At 40.1% G+C, this 19,000-nt stretch overlaps 1 protein-coding gene across 1 annotated transcript in view; it reads left to right on the top strand.

Moving 5' to 3' along the window:
* The window catches only part of UGGT2 (UDP-glucose glycoprotein glucosyltransferase 2), a 218,606-nt gene that overhangs the window by 89,601 nt on the left and 110,005 nt on the right, over positions 1-19,000 (top strand). The window contains exons 16-18 of the mRNA XM_069970680.1: positions 741-872; positions 5,104-5,268; positions 11,072-11,195. Of these exons, the coding sequence (XP_069826781.1) occupies positions 741-872; positions 5,104-5,268; positions 11,072-11,195 (421 nt within the window). The remainder of the gene's footprint in view (positions 1-740; positions 873-5,103; positions 5,269-11,071; positions 11,196-19,000) is intronic.

Raw genomic sequence — 19,000 nt, 5'->3', positions numbered from 1 at the left:
TCCAGTTTTCCAGGCGTTACTCCCGCTGTATCCGCCCGCACCAACAGAGTCTGCTGGAATCTGCTGCCGAGCGTTCGGACCATCCCTACTTGTAATTTAAAAAGAAAATGGCATAGTCACCATGACATTAAAGGGGATTTCCAGGAATTTTACATTGAAAGCCTATCCTTCAGAGCAAGCTATGCTGCTGTAATTTGGCACCACCACTTCACAATGCACTGAGCCAATGCTTTCAAATTCCTTTTTTGTTTATAGTGAATAAAGTTATATAGCATTGGGAACGGCTCACAAGCAGTGCAGGAACCACTGTACTATTTTTTCTTTAACCTGTACTTGGCTACAGGGGTAGGAGTAGAGAATAGCAGAGCTGTGTTGGCACTGTATGTTGTATATAAAGTTACATAGCACCAGGAACAACCGGACTAGCAGGGCAGAAACCGCTCTGCTATTCCCTGCTACTGCCTGTACTTCACAGTATGGGCAGGAGTAGAGAATAGCAGAGCTGTGTCAGCAATGTGTGAACTTCTTCTCCCAGTCCTGTACCCTTCTCCCTATTCTTCTGTAGCTGAAAACAGTTTTCCTGCATATGCCATACCTGGTTCTCTCTCTCAAATCACGTAGCCGGTAAGTTACCCCAAGTATCTAAAGATACTTCACCACCTCGTTTTCTGACAATATCAATTGTGTATTATCTGTTTTTATAAGCATTCATTTTCTGCTGATTTTGATATCTTTTACAGATGTACAATAAAGTAGGTGATGGTGAAGTGTTAACTGTGGATATTGTGAAGTCTGTACTGAAATACCATTTTCCTCTGGCTGATGTAGACCGTGTCCTGGATTTAGATTCTGACTACAATCGCAAGTTAAAGGTTAGTGCACATACATCATTAAAGAACTGTTAATTGCACGCTATTTTTCTGAGGGATATTAATTCTAAAGTAAAAGGCAAATAAAGATATTCGGCAACATAAAGTTGCAATAATAATGTATATGCTAGTGTTTTATTACAAAAAGGTCATTGTACTTTTATGATTATTCCCAGGTAATCATCCATTTTTTATAGGCAGTTACTGTATTCTCTTATGTGTTAGAAATATGGTAGCAGGTGGTTTAAAGACTTTATTATTTAAAAAAATAACAACTACACAAATGTATAACTATTTTAAGGCATATGTACTGTATATCTGTATATGTGTATGTATGTACCTAGAGAGATTCAAGGTGCACCATGGTATGGGTTAATTTCTGCATTTATTTAATATGAAAGCCTACAGTCTGTGACATGCTAGTTTGTGGGGCTTTAGATAAATCTTAATTATAATTATATTATATGCTATTATATAGAAAACAAAAAATAGCCTATGCTTGCCTCTCTGCGCTCCCCCGGTCTCCAGTGTCCCCTGCTGATCACGGCCACCTCCACTTGTGAGACAAACTTGTGTTATGAGTGACAGCCAGCTCTTTTCTATATAACAGTACGAACGTTGGGTAACACCTTTAATGGGTAAAACTGTGTTTTGTGTGGACTGCATCTTCTTGAATGTGTTTCCCACAATGAAGGCTTTATCTCGTTCCTGTTTTCTAAACGTAAAACTGACGACGATGGTGAAGTTGTAGACATCAGTATTAAGAAATTCTAATAATAAATAAGATAAATGGCACATTCTAGAGATTAGTCTTTCATTCCTCTGCCTTTGGCATTTGGAGAGGGGTCTGGAGTGGGAGGTGGCGTCTAATTTATGGTTTTGTACTACAAGCAAACTGTTGGTTAGGGAAACATTAGTTAGGCATATTAAACCACGTTTTAGATGTGTTTGATGAAGTTTCATTATTGTTTCCCAGCTGTTAATTGCCTCATCAGGATGCAAGGCAGTTCATCAGAGAACTGCCTACAAAATGGGCACATTAATAATAAGTTTACGCTTTAGAACTGTTTTTCTACTTACTTTGTGGGTTTTATCCTTGATCTATGTTGTATTGTCTTGTTGGCTAAAATACTCATAACAAAGTTTATTATTTTCCTGTTTTTGTTGTTAACAGACAAATATAGTAATGATTTGTTAGATTAACGTCTGTTTTTGTAGCCTACGGAGTCATTGAAATAAGCTTTTATTCAAAGTTTGCTCATATAACATTCAGTGTGCAACAGGGTGCTATAATTCTAGTCTTCTAAATTATGAAGAGATTGGTGTTGTCAAATCATTTACTATTTGTGATTCTGTTATAACCCAGTGGCATTGCCTAAAGGGAATTAATCCCCCATTGTTATAAACAACTTTACTGAAACATAGTTTTCCTTTTTTTTCTAATATGTTTTATATTCTGAATACATATTTTCTTGCCAGGAATAGGGGCAGTCATTTCCAGAGATATTTTCACAGTAAGCAACAAAAAAAAAATCTGTAGATCTATGCAGTGGGCCTTATGGCAAGCTTTGGGCCTGCATACGAGTCCTATGGGTCATTAATAGAGATGAGCGAACCGGGTTCGGGTTCGAGTCCATCCGAACCCGAATGTTCGGCATTTGATTAGCTGGGGCTGCTGAACTTGGATAAAGCTCTAAGGTTGTCTGGAAAACATGGATACAGCCAATGACTATATCCATGATTTCCACATAGCATTAGGGCTTTATCCAAGTTCAGCAGCCACCGCTAATCAAATGCCGAACGTTTGGGTTCGGAAGGACTCGAGCATGCTCCAGGTTCGCTCATCTCTAGTCATGAAGCTACCAAATACCAATACAATATAAGGAACAATTATCACCAATTATCACATATTGTTAATAAACAAATCCCAGTATACCAAGATTAATATTATAAATATTGCCATACAATGGACAATAATCCCACACCATGACCTTATATAGTGAGTGCATATTTACTGTTACCGAATAACACTTCCATTCCATGACTGTTGCCATTGCCCTTGCATAATAACTGAATGATAATATTAACCATCATATTGTAAATAAGAACTGAATAACTGAATAAAACTCACTTGACACAGACTAATATCCCCTCTACATGTGGTGGTACAGTATCTACCTACTTCACCATAATTCTCAAGTTAACCCAACACAGTATTGTTTTATGTTAGGATATTCTAAATTCTACTACATGGAGCACAATTATGGGATTGCCTACTGCTTGAGGGGTATAATGGGTAACTACCATGTGGGGACAATTACTTTAGGATAGGCAGTGCCAGAAAAGCTGCATGCACTCTTCATTAAATATTAAATTTGGCCCACGACTTTCTCCAATTTCTTAATTTTGGCCCACTGTGTATTTGAGTTTGACACCCATGTTCTAAAGCAATAAGCAAGAAAAGGAAACCTCTGTGGAGCCTCGGTTGCAAGTATCAAAACACAGGAATAGCCAGATATCCCTCCAGGGAAGGAAAACCCCCATGATACGTAGCCCCTTAAGTCCCACTCAGTTGCGAGTATTAGGACACAAATAGGGAAATACCAAGGTGGCCCCTTTTGCATCAACGTCTAATTCAGTTGCAAGTATTGCAACATGGAAGCCAGGCATCCATCCACAGAGAGCTGTTCGTGCCCCTGGAATACCTAGATATGTAACATGGTAGGATAATTTATGTCAACTTTAGGTGTGCCGTACAATATTTTAATGGGCCAGGGATCAAAATAGGGCTGTCTACATCTGTACTAACTGTACACTATCTCTGCTAGATGTAGAGCATAAAAGTCATTACATTTACATCCTGTGATGTACTTTTTTCTTTTATTTGTTTAGCTCAACGTTCTTTTGATGTATTTTCAGACTGTGTTCACACTAGTGTTTTTCTTATTTGCTAACATATCCATCAATATTAATTGAACGGATGACTGTGAGTTGAGCAGACTGATGCAAACTAATTGCAAAATGTTCATTTTTTTTTTGGCTTTATAAAAACCCGACTTTTGTACATCAGTTTGCTTCAGTCGGCATCTGTTTGCTATTTTATTGCAGTTTATTTTTTTCTTTTGTTTCTCAATTCTTCTGTGCATGCTCGGTAAAAAAACTAATTAATGAAAATTGTTAACTTGCAAACGGGTGTAAACTGAAATACCTTCTGTTTAAATCTGTCCTAATCTGTCCTGATTATAATGTAAAAATTTAACTTTTTTTCCCGTTCAAAAAAACGAAACACTGATAGAATACATGCAAACAGAGCCCAACTATGATAAACGGAGCACAATAAAAATACATGGAAATGAATGGGGCGCTGTACGGATACGTCAGATTTCGTTTATGTATTTTAAAAACAGAACAGCTAAACTGAACTGTGGTAGAGAGAACATCACCAGTGTGAACCTTGCCAAAGAGGTTTCAAGCTAATTAACAAAAAGTAAGAAAAACTTGATAAACATATAGGCTCCCAACAACAGAACTCAGACTTAAAAAAAAGGTATATAAACTATTAAACCAGACATCACATAATTCAGCATTTTGAATGTCATATAATATATAGTACAAAAAATACAGAAAGTATCATGTTTGCTCCCCTTTTGTCTGTATCCACCCCAAACCATTATAAAAATTTCTTACAGCCAAAACTCATCTCTTCAGAATTTACAAGGCACATGTTGATTTTAGACTGATAAAATTCCACAAGATAATAAACACATCCGCAATATTAAGAGAATGAGATTAAATAACACTGTACCTTTTTAAAAATATTTGAGCCACCACACACAAAAATACCTTCAAATCTTAAGGTATACACGTAATACCTCTGTTTGCTGAACCCGTTGTTCGCTGCCTCTATGATAGACATTAAAAGGGTTGGAGGTCACTGTCATAGTCTTATATGTCTGTCCATTATACATCATATCATAATAATCTAACTGATAAGAATCCACATTAGAAATACATTTGTAATTGTGTATTTTTGCTTTTTTTGTTTTCTTTGCATTTCGTATAGTTGGTTGATCTAGATTTTGTGTTATTCTATACTTGGTCTGTAATCTAGCTATGCATGCTGCATCCCTTGGAGTGCCCATTCAGTTAATGGTCATGTCTCTTGGTATTAGCATCTTCCATGTTACAGTCAGAATAATTCTGTGTAAAACTGCTGTACTTCTGATTTAAACAGGCAGGAGCAACCTTTTATAAGAAGAGTGGCCTGGGTCCATTGCCTCAAGTTCTGTTTAATGGTGTGCCCTTTAACAGTGAGGAGATGGATGTTGAAGAGATGGAGACAGTTATTCTACAGAAGATCATGGATGCCACAGGGTTCTTCCAGAGGGCAGTGTTCATGGTGAGCATATCATTCACAAAGCATATGAGACAGATATATCATTCTAATATTTAGTTAAAGCTGTGTTTACATGATGTACGAGCTGTCGTTTCCTGCAGCCGTACTGCATGGAAGTGATTGCTCTATATTACATTTACCTTGTGCTGCCGGTGTCAGCAAGCTGATGTACAAGGCTGGCGTCAAGGAGAAGATGCATATTGATAATAATAAATAAACACAAAAAACTTGTACTAATAGTAATCTTTAGTACAGTCATATAATCCAGACAGTTATTCACAAACTGTGCCTAAGAGACCAAAGTGATTCCTTTTTAAGAATATCAATTTATTTTTTGGCATTCTAAAATCTTAAAGTAAAATCCAGCTATTTGTTAACTGAACAGTTGAGGATAACAATAAAAGTTTGGTTTGATTTCCAAAGGAAGCCGGGTGGTCATCGGAATGCATGGGATAATGTTCTCTTACTTGGCCCATGGATTGGTACAGCCACACACACCATAATCTGGTATATTTGTTACTGCTATTGTTCATTCTTTGCTTATTGTAGATGGTGTCTGGGGCCAGGTCCTTTATGGGGTTAATCCTTGCTTGGACACAAGCAGGATTATGTTTGTTTAATTTAAAGTGTATGTAGGTTTTAATTTGGCTTGTTATCTCTATAGTCTCTTCCCTTTTTGTATTTTTTATGTTTATTATTCAGTAAAGGTGTATAAGGCAACTGGGCGTATAAGACAACCCCTGGCTTTTAAGATTGTCAGGATTCGCCTTATAGGCCGAAAAATGTTAATCCCGGCAGGGGTTAACTGCAGCTAAATTAAAAAAAAAAAAAAAAACTTCCTGTGCCTCCATCATTCTCCTGAAGCTCTCCCGGCAGCCGAGCGTCTCCAAGTTTCTCCGATGAGATGCTTGGCTGTCCGGGAGAGCTTTGGGGATCTCTGACGCAGGCAGTGTCCGTCACACTGCCTGCACAGGGAACGGGACAGAAGACACGTGGCTGCTGGGAACGGGTCACAGGTGAGTTAACTGTTTTTTTTTATTTAGCTGCAGTTAACCCCTGCCTGACAGCAGCAGGGATTAACATTTTCCGGCATATAAGGCGAACCCCTGACAATCTTAAAAGTCAGGGTCACAGGTGAGTTACCTTAACTGTTTTTTTTTTTTTTATAGTGGTCACGGTTAAGATGCGGCCATTTTTGAGTTCCCCCACCGTATGGGGCAACCATACCCGGCGTATAAGACGATCCCCGACTTCTATGAAGATTTTTCGGGGTTAAAAAGGCCTCTTATACGCTGGAAAATATGGTACTATTTTTTATGCGCAGCCCTAGTTTGCATGTGCTTTTTCTTGTTCTTATAGTATTTCACGTTTACCTCTAGATATGTACTACTTAAAATGCCTAACTGTATAAATAGTTTACTTTTCGTACTAGTCTGTGTTTAGCCAGTCCCAGAAAGTCCCAATACACATTCTGTCTACATCTGAGCCAAATGTGTTCAGACTTTCTAACAGTCTCACTGCACAGGTGTTGCTCTGGTGATCTACTTTCTAGAAACTGTGTGTTACACTAGGCACTATAAAGTAGTCTGTTGGGCTACAAAAAGAGCATTATGACAACTCAGACTACAGTGAGTGTGTCTGATAATAGATACTTGACTGAGTCTAGTAGCAATAAGCAGATTTGTGAATTTAGCTTTGAGCGCTTTAATAGACTGAATTGCTTAAACTACCTATAGAAATCAGACATTATTAATGTTAGCTGATGTCCGACCATCTGATGAATATGGTAGCTTTCCAACTCGCCTCTGATAAAAGATATTGGAGGAAAGAAGGGATGGTCAAGCTGGATCACAACATATTTAGTCTGTTTGTTCCCAGGGAAATGAGCTGGAAATTAGCAAGGAGATCATGTCCTTGTGTTTCCTTTCAAATATCAAAATGTGCCAATGTAGGTTCTGTAACAGCAGCATGATGTAGAAGAACTTCTTTGTATCTTTTTATTGTTTGGTACAATGTTTTGGCCATACTATACAGCCTTTATCGAGCAAGTCTTGCGTCATAAAAGCTGTATGGTAAAGCCAAAATATTTTATTGCAGGAATAAAAATACATAAATAAATTCTTCTACATAGAGTCTGGCAGCCTTTCTCCCCTTTGGTATGACCTAATGGTATGACCAACCTTTTACAAGATAAAGAATACACCAAGGAACCTTTAAAATAGGAGGTGTTCACATGCCCACTTCTATCACATATTACAACAAAGAAATCAGTCCTCATCCTGGGATAGGATAGAACTCTTCCTTTTGGCTCTTGCTTGCCAATGGTACACCAAGAAGTGCTGGAGTACAGCCAAACACATACACAGCTGTTTAATATATCTTGTGTATAGCATATTAATAGGGATCATCAAACTTTGGGTTTATCTATACTCTGGGCATTTGATTACCGATGCCTTAAGAAGTTGAATGCAGCCCTAGAAAGTCCTGGAAAACATGGGCTGTATTGCTTCGTTCTACATATTGTCCTTCATCAGTACAGACATAGAAGCCATGGCTGTTTGAAGGTAGAGCTTGTGAAAAAGCAGCTGTTCCTATAACTATATCTCTATATCTATATCTCTGACAATTCCATGCATTTTTAATGTGTTATGTGTTTTACTGTGCTTACACATTGGTGTGTGACTGGCTCATCCAGCACTTTCTTTCAAATCAAATGTTATTGTTTTAACAAAGGAATACAGGGTACAACTATCCAGTACAGAGAGGAAGGATGGCACATAAGTACAAATAAGAAGCAAATAATGCAGAACATGGGGTGTGTACTTATACAAACAGTGTATGATCTGCACAGCCTATAGTAATACATAAAAGGTGATGACTCCGCTGGGTAGAGGGGATAGTAGGGAAAAAAGGAGGGGTGGAGAGGAGAGGGAGAAAAGGGAAGGTGACAAACCAAAACAATATACACTGACCACTATACAACAGTTCTTTCATAGAGCAGAGTTCTTCCTGTGATCAATACGGGAGAGGGTCTCCTAAGGGGCCTACCGGTCTGCTGGGGTCGTGGGTCCCCACATGCGCGATGGGACTGGCATATAAGGAAAGTAGCTGTTAGGAAGACATATCCAACGCGGTCAAAGAAGCTTTCGATAGAGTAGCCATGGGTTCCATGCCTTCAGATAGGCTTCTCTTGTACCCCACTCCCACCCTCGTAGTTCTTCCAATCTAGCCGGCTGGTCACATCTATTCACCCAGTCTGCTGTGGGAGGTGCCTTCGTGCAATTCCAATATAGCGGAACCAACAATTTGGCCGCCGTCAATAGGTGAGTTATCAAATCGTTATACTTAGGGCAGAAGTTAGGAGTTGGCTCCCAGAGCAGAATGAGCGAGGCTGATAGGTCTATTTTCACCTTAACTACTTGCTCAATGGTGTTCTTCACACCCTCCCAGTGGGTGATAAGTGGGCACTCCCACCATATATGCTTGTATGTGCCTGTGCTCTGATGGAATCTCCAACAAGTATCAGTGGGGGCAATACCTGCCCGGAAGAGGAAGGAGGGGGTCCTGTACCATCTAGTATAGAGCGTATATGAGCTCTCTTGAATTTTTACACAGCAGGAGTACCCATGGGATCTCGCTGCCATAGCAGCTAACATTTTAGGGGAAAAGGGTTCTCCCAGCTCCCTCTCCCAGGCTAGGATATATGAAGGTTTATAGTTAGTCGGGGGGGCCACCAGAGATGAATAAATTTTTAGAGCAATTTATTAGGGAGTGTGGGGTTGGAGATTAGGGTATCCATCCAATTTTGTGGACGGCATGGCAGATAATGAGTCGCAAATTGTCTACCAATGGCTGACAGATCGGTTAAGGCTACCACGTGAGCTATAAGTGTACTAAGGGCCACATGTATCATCCGGCGAACGGATGATTTTCGGCGGAAAGTGCCGATTTGCGTATTTTTTTATACACAAATGGCCGATTTGCGAATAAAATATTAGCAAATCGGCACTTTCCGCCGAGTACGCCAGGGGGGCAGAAAGGGGGCGGAAAAGGGGCGGAAAGTGGGCGGAACGGAGGGCGCGGACTCAGAGTCCGCGCGATTTATCATCCGTTCCGCCAAAATGTACGCCAAAAACCTACTCCAGTCCTCAGCTGGCGTAGGTTTTCGGCGGTGCGCAACGGCGCGCACGGGATTTATGTAGAGGCAGTCCGCCTCTACATAAATCTCCGTAGCGCCGGAGCTGCGGGGGCATTTTTACGTCCGGCGTAAAAAACGCCGGACTTAATAAATGCCTCCCTAAGAGTACAGGGTATGAGAGACTCCAGTTTAGAGAAATCCTGGACTGGATAGGTCCTAATGGGGCCAGGAGGGAGGTGGCTACATAGAGGGGGCTGTTGGGTCATATTTCCCACCATATATGCTACTAAATTCAGTGACATCTCAGGGGATGGGAATGGCGAGGGCGACAGGCTCGTTACTTTGTTACTTTGAGCGTGGCACTCAGAATGGGGTAGTGCGGGAGAAGGCCTGGTGGGGTTGGGCCCTGTTTCCAAAGGCATACGAGGCTGGCGCGAGGCATCAGTGCCAATTCCATATTCGTCCATAGGGGTGCGTTTACTCCAGAAGATTTCACTAATCCACACCACCTACTCAGGATAGAGGCCTTGTAGTAAGCCTTCAGGTCTGGAAGGCCAAACCCTCCATTTCTGCGCTTAAGGATCAGGTGTCTATGTGCCAGTCTCGGTGCCTTATTGGACCATAGGAAAGTAGAGAGCATACGTTGAGCAGATGTGAAATAGGTACGGGGGACTGGGATAGGGAGGGATTGGAAGAGATAGAGAAAGCGGGGTGAGATGTACGTCTTCAAATAATTTTTATGGCCCATGCAGGATACAAAGGGGATCATCAGGTTGTGCAAGAGCTGTCTAATTTTAGCCAGTACGGGAGTGTAATTAGCAGTAAATAGGTTAGTCAGGTCTGGTCTGACATTAAGGCCTATGTTTTTTAAGGAGGATGTGGTCCAGGAGAAGGGGAGAATGGATTTTAATTGGTTAACAATATTGGTAGGTGCAGTAACATGATGGCCTCAGACTTGGAGAAGTTAATTTTAAAATCCGAGACCTGCCCGAAAGTATGGAAGATGTCAACCAACTTCGGCATGGTCTGAAGAGGGTTGGTTGCAAAGGGGAGTAGGTCGTCTGCAAATGCTGCACACTTATGCTCGATCTCTCCAACCCTGAGGCCAGTTATGTGAGAGGTTTGCCTAATTTTTTGTAATAACGTCGCAAGGGTTAGAACAAATAAAGAGGGGGGGATAAGGGGTATCCCTGACGGGTTCCATTACTAATTGTGAAGGTGGGGGAAAGGGTCATCCAGCACTTTCTGACTATGTACAATGGTTGGACCTTGGGTAAATAAAGAACTTGTGCCTCTTGTGTCACCCCCCAGTCATAACCCCTAGTAGTCTGTAAGCTCTAGCGAGCAGGTCTCGTATCCCTTTTGTATTTTTATTTCTTCTAATTATTTAATTTTGTAATATGTCAATGTAACCTCTGTACTGTATGTGTATGAAAAAAGTGCTGCGGAATCTGTTGGCGCTATACAAATAAGTATTATTATTAATTCTATTATTATTATGTTTCGTACTGTACAATATGCCTAGAATACCATTTGTAAAAACCATGTGTATTTGGGTATCACTATAGTCAGCAAAACATGAAGGGTTAAATTATCTGTCCATATTACACAACATGTTATTTTAGCCTTATACTTGTGATTTACACTATTTCATTGTTCTTTCATCAGGGTCTACTAACTGATCACATGGATGTTGTAGATTATTTAATGGACCAAGCAAACACAGTGACCAGAATGAACCCGACAATTCTTACAAGTGAAAAGACGTATATTAATTTTATTTCAAGATCAGGTAAAGCTGAATTATGCAGTTGCCATCTGTAAGCTGGGAAAATGGTAAAAAGTAAAATTTAGAGTTAGATCATTCTTGACAGAATTAACCTATTGTATTAACTTTCTGGCATAAATAATGCCAGAAAGCCCAGCATTTTGAAAAAAAAAAAACTAAAAAAATTGCTCTCTTCAGTCCCCTGTTCTTCTGTCTTCTTACTGCTTCTGAGATAAGTGCTCAGAGCAGGACCTGCCTGCTCAACCAATCATTAGCCATGAGAGGCTAAGCCAACATGAAAAACAGAAAATAATTGTGGGTCAGAAGAAAAACAGAAGCTGCAGGGGACCAGGGCTAGGTAAGTATAGGTTTCTATTATGGTTTATCTCACACCTAGCAGCATCTTTGTGTTTTTTTTTTTTTTTTTTTTTTTAACAAATCTCTGCAATATCACTTTAATAACTGTTAGTTTTGGTTTGTTACTAGAATATGAAATAAAAAATTTGTATTCATGTTTTGTGGAATACTTCAAGAATCATCTATCTAGCAGTGCATTACTAACTTATTGTTAATTGATGGAAATGAGGATAAAAACTGACGCTAATTAAAAAAATCGAAGTTCTATTTATGTGTTTGCCAATGGACATTTTGGACAGTGGCCTGAACCTTTACATTTCATCTACATCTAGCAGTACAGTAGATTTTACCGCACTATTCATTCAATTATGTGAGTCTAAAAACAAAGATCTGTAGTTATTACCACATATGTGTTAAGATGTTGCTTGTGATCCTGTGTTAACACTATTTAGATGTAAAACTCTTTATGTGTTGCCTTAGCTTTTAACCCTTAAAAGACTCTGTCAGTAGGTTTATGCTGCCCTATGTAAGAGTAACATAAACTAGTGACAGACAAGCTGAACAGAATGATGTATCTCTTACAATACTCTGTGCAGCTGATCCAGAGATATCCTCCTGAATAACACAAACAATATGTAGTCCTCTTCATTATGTGCACGAGCCCAGTAGTCCTCAATATTCATGAGAAGCAAAAAAATCTGCCCAACAGCTGTTGATTGGCTATGTATAGGCAGTCAACTGTCAATCAGAAGCTGGAGGGGAGGGTTGTGGCAAGGATCCTATTCAACATATTAAGAGTAAGTAATAGTCCGATCTGTTCAGCATTTCCTTCACTAGTTTATGCTGCCCTCATTTAATGCGGAATAAACCTAGTGACAGATTCCCTTAAAGCCTAACTGTCATTTCAGGGCCATTTTTCTGAAAACATTAAATATCAACAGTACAAGCGATTTTAAGAAACTCTGTAATAGGTTTTATGTACTAAAAGAGTTTCCTTCTGTACTGAAAAAGCAATCTCCCAGCCTCCCCCCTCACATCAAATGAAGCAGGATTTCTGTCTCCATTATGTGGCTATGGAGAGGGGAGGGGCTGTTAGGAGTGACTGAACACAGAGGATTCCTGCAAAGCACAACAGCCTGCAATCTTCTTTCAGTAAGTTCATAGATAAACACTGACCTTTCTGACCCCAGAATCCTGCGTTTCTAGGTGCCCAGAGAGTCTACAAATAGCTGACCTTCATGTCACCTCTTCCTGCTCCCTCATCTCCCTCAGCCCCTCCCCCCTTCATAGGCTTACAATGGAGAGAGCAGAGCCCGTCTTCACTGGCTTCTCTGTAATGAAGACGTGTTTGCCTGATAATGCACAGATAAGAAGTCAGGGGGGGGGGGGAGGCTGGGAGATTGCTTCTTGAGTACAGAAGGAGGCTTTTTTGGCTGATGAAACCTATTACAGAGTTCTTAAAATCGCTTATACTACTGATTTCTGCAGTTAAAAAAAACATGACAGTTACTCTTTAAGCAAATAAGGTTTACCTGTCAGGGCTGGCTTTAGAGTAGATGGCACCCTATCCAGAATTCTCTTTCGGTGTCAAAGTCGCCCACACCCCACAGCACAAAATCAAAATCTCTTGTGGTTCAAAAGTTATCAAAATAGAAAGATACAACAACTGTGAACATTCCCTGTGATACACAGGTATTTGATTTGCTTTCCATGGTGCTAAACACAAAGTTGAAGGTACTGGATCCTAACATTATAAACAGGCATTATAACTAGAGATGAGCGAACCGGGTTCGGGTTCGAGTCCATCCGAACCCGATCATTCGGCATTTGATTAGCAGTGGCTGCTGAACTTGGTTAAAGCTCTAAGGATGTCTGGAAAACATGGATACAGCCAATGACTATATCCATGTTTTCCAGATAGCCTTAGGGCTTTATCCAAGTTCAGCAGCCCCCGCTAATGAAATGCCGAAAGTTCGGGTTCGGATGGACTCGAACCCGAACCTGGTTTGCTCATCTCTAATTATAACCTTCTTTGTTGATAACTTTTGAACCACAAGAAATATTGCAAATCTTATTGCGGCAAACAATTTCTCAGACATTTCTGGTCATCTTTGATATGTTAGATTTCAAGATGGGGGCCATGTTCTAGACATAGCCTGAAAGATAGTTCAACCCACCCATTAGGTTAGTTAATAGAGCTCATCAAACCTTCAGCGTGTTTGGGTTCGTCCAAACCTGAGTGTGCAGCATTTGATTACCTATGGCTGTATCCATGTTTTCCAGACAGCCTTAGGGCTGCATTCAAGTTCTTGAGCTACTGGTAATCAGCCACACACACACACACACACACACACACACACACACACACACAAAGTCATGACTGATGGAAAAATTGTTGACCCTTTTTCAAAATTAAAATTAGTTCGGTCACAAAGGGGTTAAAATAGAAATAACGTGCCATAATGTGAGTTAGGCACCAACAAAATGTATTTAAGACATGCATTTAAAATACACAATTAAAGTGGAAGGTTTTTCCGATTTTATTGCAACTTTTAAAATTAAGCAGATGCTTTCAGTAGATTGCACCAATTTAAAAATTAATGATCCCATCCAGCGCTGTGGACAGGCCCCCTTCTCACTCCTCCTGCACTCTTCTGAAGATGTACTAGCCCCCTTATGCAGATGGTGCCTGAAATGACAACATTGCATGCAGCAGGGAGTTCTTGCTTCAGTATGTACATTATGTAGCATGCTACAAAGTGTAGGTTAATGAGTGGGAGTTTCAGTTTGCAAGACTTACTGGTCTAGTGAGTGGCTACTAACTTTACTTACTTAGGGGTGCAAAATGTTGCAGCACTTTCCTGCTTCAGTAAGTGATCGGCTGAGCAGGCTGTCACTGTGGAGACAAGTCCATCTCTAAAGTATAATGCAGAGTGGGGAGCATGGTAAAATTAAAATGGAATGTAGAATCAATAAAAAATCCCAATCCCTAATAAGTTTGAAGTGTCACTGTAGTTTACTCTTTTTTTTTTTTTTTTTTTTTTTTTGCAGAAATTAATAGTACAGGCGATTTTAAGAAACTTTGTAATTGGGTTTATTAACTGAAAAATGCATTTTTATCATAAAAAAGCAAATTGAAGCTCTCCCCCCTGTCTTCATGGTTTTCTGTGGAGAGGCGAGGGGTGGAAGGAGATGAGGCACCAAAACAGGACAACAAAGAGTTAATTTAAAGCTACATCACCGGGCTATCTCCTCTGAAGTCAGCACTGACCTCTCTGACCTCTGAATATGGGCTTTCACATATTCACATAGCTCCCGCTGTGTAATCCTTTGTTCTCTGCTCTCTGCTGGCGACTAATCTCCTCCTCCCCCCTTCCCTCTCCATAGTTTAGACGGGCTCGACTGATGTAAGAGAGTTGAGATTTCCTGATAATGAGCAGTGAATGAGAGAAAGGAGGGGACCTGGGGAAAGTCTTTTTGAAAGTAGATAATGGCATATTTGCCTAATACACCTAATTACAAAGTTTCTTAAAATCGTCTGTACTATAGTTTTCTGCAACAAAAAACAACAACAAATAACAGTGACACTTTAAATCACCCCCCCCCCCCCTTACTGTTTGTTTGTTTGTTTCAAATAAATCACATGCAGAATTAAACTATTAAATTATCACATTCCTGACCTCACACTGTAAACGGTGAAAGCACAAATGCAAATTTATAGATTTTTGGTCACATTACATCCAGAAATTTTGGAATAGAAGATTATAAAAGAGAAGTTGCATATACAGTATAAGTTGCATAAGATACCAACAGAAAGTACAGATCAGGGTGCAAAAAGTGACAGTTTACATAGCCCCAGAGACTAAAAAACAAAAGGATCAAAATACAGTAATGAAATAGCTTTTTTTTTTTTTTTCAAATGCAGTGTGCAAATAATTTTTTTTCAGTTTCACGGTACATTTTATGGAAAAATACTGAATTTTCTGGTGCATAAGACGACCCCTGACTTTTAAGAAGATTGTCAGGGGTTCGCCTTATATGCTGGGAAATGTTAACTCCTGCCTGACCACAGCAGGGTTTTATAGCTGGAGCCCTGCTGCGATCAGGCAGGGTTTAACTGCAGCTAAAGAAAAAAAAACAACAACAATCAACTCACCTGTGACCCGTTCCCAGCAGCCGCGCGTCTTCTGTCCCCTTCCCGGCGCAGGCAGTGTGACATACACTGCCTGTGCAGGAGGTCCCCTAAGCTCTCCCAGGCAGCCGAGCGTCTGATATGAAAAGCTCAGAGACACTCAGCTGCCAGGAAAGCTTTGGGGGAATGGTAGAGGCTTCGGGGACTTCCGAAGTGTGCGTCACACTGCGGGCGCAAGGAACGGGACTGAAGACGCACAGCTTCCGGTAATTGGTCACAGGTGAGTAGAATTGTTTGTTTTTTCATAGTGGTCGCCCCATAAGGTGGGGATGCTGCCATTTTTGAGCTCCCTCACTGTATGGGGCGACCATACCCGGTGTATAAAACGAGAAGATTTTTCGGGGTTAAAAAGTCTTGGTAATATGGTAAGTGTGTCATTGCAAAACAAACTCAAATGTGTCTGTAGGTAAAAAAATAAAAGCACTATGGCCTTTTAACTCCTTCCCTCCTAGGCTAATTTCGTTTTAGCATTTTCGTCTTTTCCTACTCGTGTTTTAAAGGCCATAGAGCTTACATTTGTTTCACCAACAGACCTACATGGCCCTTATTTTTTGCGCCACTAATTGTACTTTGCAATGATAGATTGCATTTTTGCATAAAATGTGCTGTGAAACGGGAAAAAAATGATTACGCAGTGAGATTTTGGGGGGTGGTTTTGTGCTTACGCCATTCGCCGTATGGTAAAACTGACGTGTTATCAATGTTCGTCAAGTTATTATGATTATTTTATTTTATTTGATGGCTTTTAAAAAAATTAAAACCTTAAAAAGGACCGGGCCAATTTAAATTTTTGTGTTTTCGTTCTTCCCTACTTGTGCTTAAAAGGCCATAGCACTTGCATTTTTTCACCTAGAAACCCACATGAGCCCTTATTTTTTGCGCCACTAATTGTACTTGCAATGACAGGCTGATTTTTTTCATAAAGTACTCTGCGAAACCAGAAAATTCAATGTGTTTTATTTTATTTTATTTTTTTCGTTTTTAGGCCGTTCGCCCTGGGGTAAAACTGACTTGTTATATATGTTACTCAAGTCGTTACGATTACGATATGTAACATGTATAACTTTCATTGTATCTGATGGCCTGTAAAAAATTCAAACCATTGTTAACCAATATATGTTCCTTAAAATCGCTCTATTCCCAGGCTTATAGCGCTTTTATCCTTTGGTCTATGGGGCTATGTTAGGTGTCATCTTTTGCGCCATGATGTGTTCTTTCCATCGGTACCTTGATTGCGCATATGCGACTTTTTCATCGCTTTTTATTACAATTTTTCTGGATTTGATGCGACCAAAAATGCGTAACTTTCCACTTTGGGATTTTTTTGCGCTGACGCCGTTTACCGTGCGAGATCAGTAATGTGATTAATTAATAGTTTGGGCGATTACGCACGCGGCGATAGCAAACATGTTTGTTTATTTATTTATTTTTATTTATAACATTGGAAAAGGGGGGTGATTCAAACTTTCATTAGGGGTGGGGGCTTTTTATTAATAACAACACTTTTATTTTTACTTTTACACTTATAGTAGAAGCCCCCCTGGGGGACTTCTAGTATAAGTACTCTGATCTCTCATACAGATCTATGCTGCATAGATATGCAGCATAGATCAATGGGATAGGCACATTGATTGCTTCCGCTGCTGAAGCCGGAAGCAATCGAGTGCCGAGCCGGGATCAGCGCCATTACGGTGCTGACCCTGGACGGGGTAAGATGTGTGGATCCACCCCACTAGACACCAGGGAACGGCTGCATTAAGTAATCGGATGCAGCTGGCAACTTTGACAGCTGCATCCGGTTACTTTATTAGCGGGCACTGCGATCGGACCGTGCCCGCTAATAGCCGCGTTCCTAATAAAGACTAGAGATTGTGGCGTCAGAAATGAAACCCCATACAGCCCAGTAGGTGACAAAATAAAAGCGTTATAGGAGTCACAATAGGCCATTTTAAATATACCTATTTGCAAAGAAAGTTTTACTGTTAATAAAAATAGTAAAACATTAAAAAAGCTTTGTAATCTGCATATTGCTGTATTCAGACTGACCTATAGAATAAATATATCATGTCAGTTTTACCGTAAATTGCATTACGTAAACGCGGAATTGCATTTTTTGTCCCGATTCACCCCATAAATATTTTGTGGGTTCGGTCATTTATTTTATGGCGGATTGAAGGGTGCCATTACAAAGTACACCTGTTCTTCAAAAAAAATTAAATAAAAGAAGGTCTCACATTGCCCTGTAGATGGGAAAAATAAAAGAAGGCTAGAAGGAGAAAACGCATAACTGAAAATTTGCCCGGTCCTTAATGCCGTTTTAGGCTCTTTCCTTAAGGGGTTAAAGGGAACCAATCAGCACGATTGTGCTGATATGGCTCCCACCTGCACCCTATAGATCTTTAGTGCAGCTTCCCTAGCATAGAAGCAGTGTCTGCCAGATAATCTTTACATCGGGTAAAAACCTGTTTTTATTACGGCGCAAGCGAGAATGAGTGACAGGCAAAGAGACCCGTAAGCAGGTCTCTATTTAGCAAAGAAATAATTGTTTGCAAATACTGCTACAAATTTGTGAACTGAGCTGCGTCCAGGGACAGCTCAGTTCTATGTGCACGAGCCATCTATTTAATACCAATGGTGAGATCACTTGCTTGGTTTTTTAAAAGATATTTTTGATCTAACAGTAGTGGATCCAATCTAGGAACTATACTGAAAAAGTGGTTTCACACACAATGGCCTGGATTTATCAAGTTGCCTAAATCCCACACTGTCAGGCACCAATCACAGCTCATGTTTTATATCTTAACCAGCTCTAGTAAAATAACCTGATTGACGGTGTGAGTTTCAGGCAGCCTGATAGATCTGCACCAGTGTATTGCTGATCTGAACTCGTCAACAACAAAGCACATTACAGAGTATATGGTAATGCATTTTTACAAAACCCTAGCAGTCTCACAGCAAGCTTTTAAATTTACAATGGATTTCACAAAATCCAAAATCTGTGTATATGTGAATTGCGCCTATTGTGTTCATGTGCGCAAAGCCTAAGGCCCCATTCACACGTCCGTGTCAGTTTTTACTGTCAGGAAATCCTGATCAGGAGGCCTTAAATGTCATCAGGAAAGTATCAGGATTTCCTGACAGTAATCCGTTTTTACCTTCAGGAAACAATCAGTAAACCATCAGGAAAAACCTTCAGGATTTCCTGATGAGAAGAAAAATAGGACATGTATTTCTGCAACCTGGATGGTCACAGCTTGCAGAATTACAACTCCCATCATGC

Source organism: Dendropsophus ebraccatus, chromosome 5 (assembly GCF_027789765.1).
Source record: "Dendropsophus ebraccatus isolate aDenEbr1 chromosome 5, aDenEbr1.pat, whole genome shotgun sequence".
Taxonomy (NCBI): Eukaryota; Metazoa; Chordata; class Amphibia; order Anura; family Hylidae; genus Dendropsophus; species Dendropsophus ebraccatus.
The sequence above is the reverse complement of the archived record's forward strand: the minus strand, read 5'-3'. Positions and strand labels throughout refer to the sequence as shown.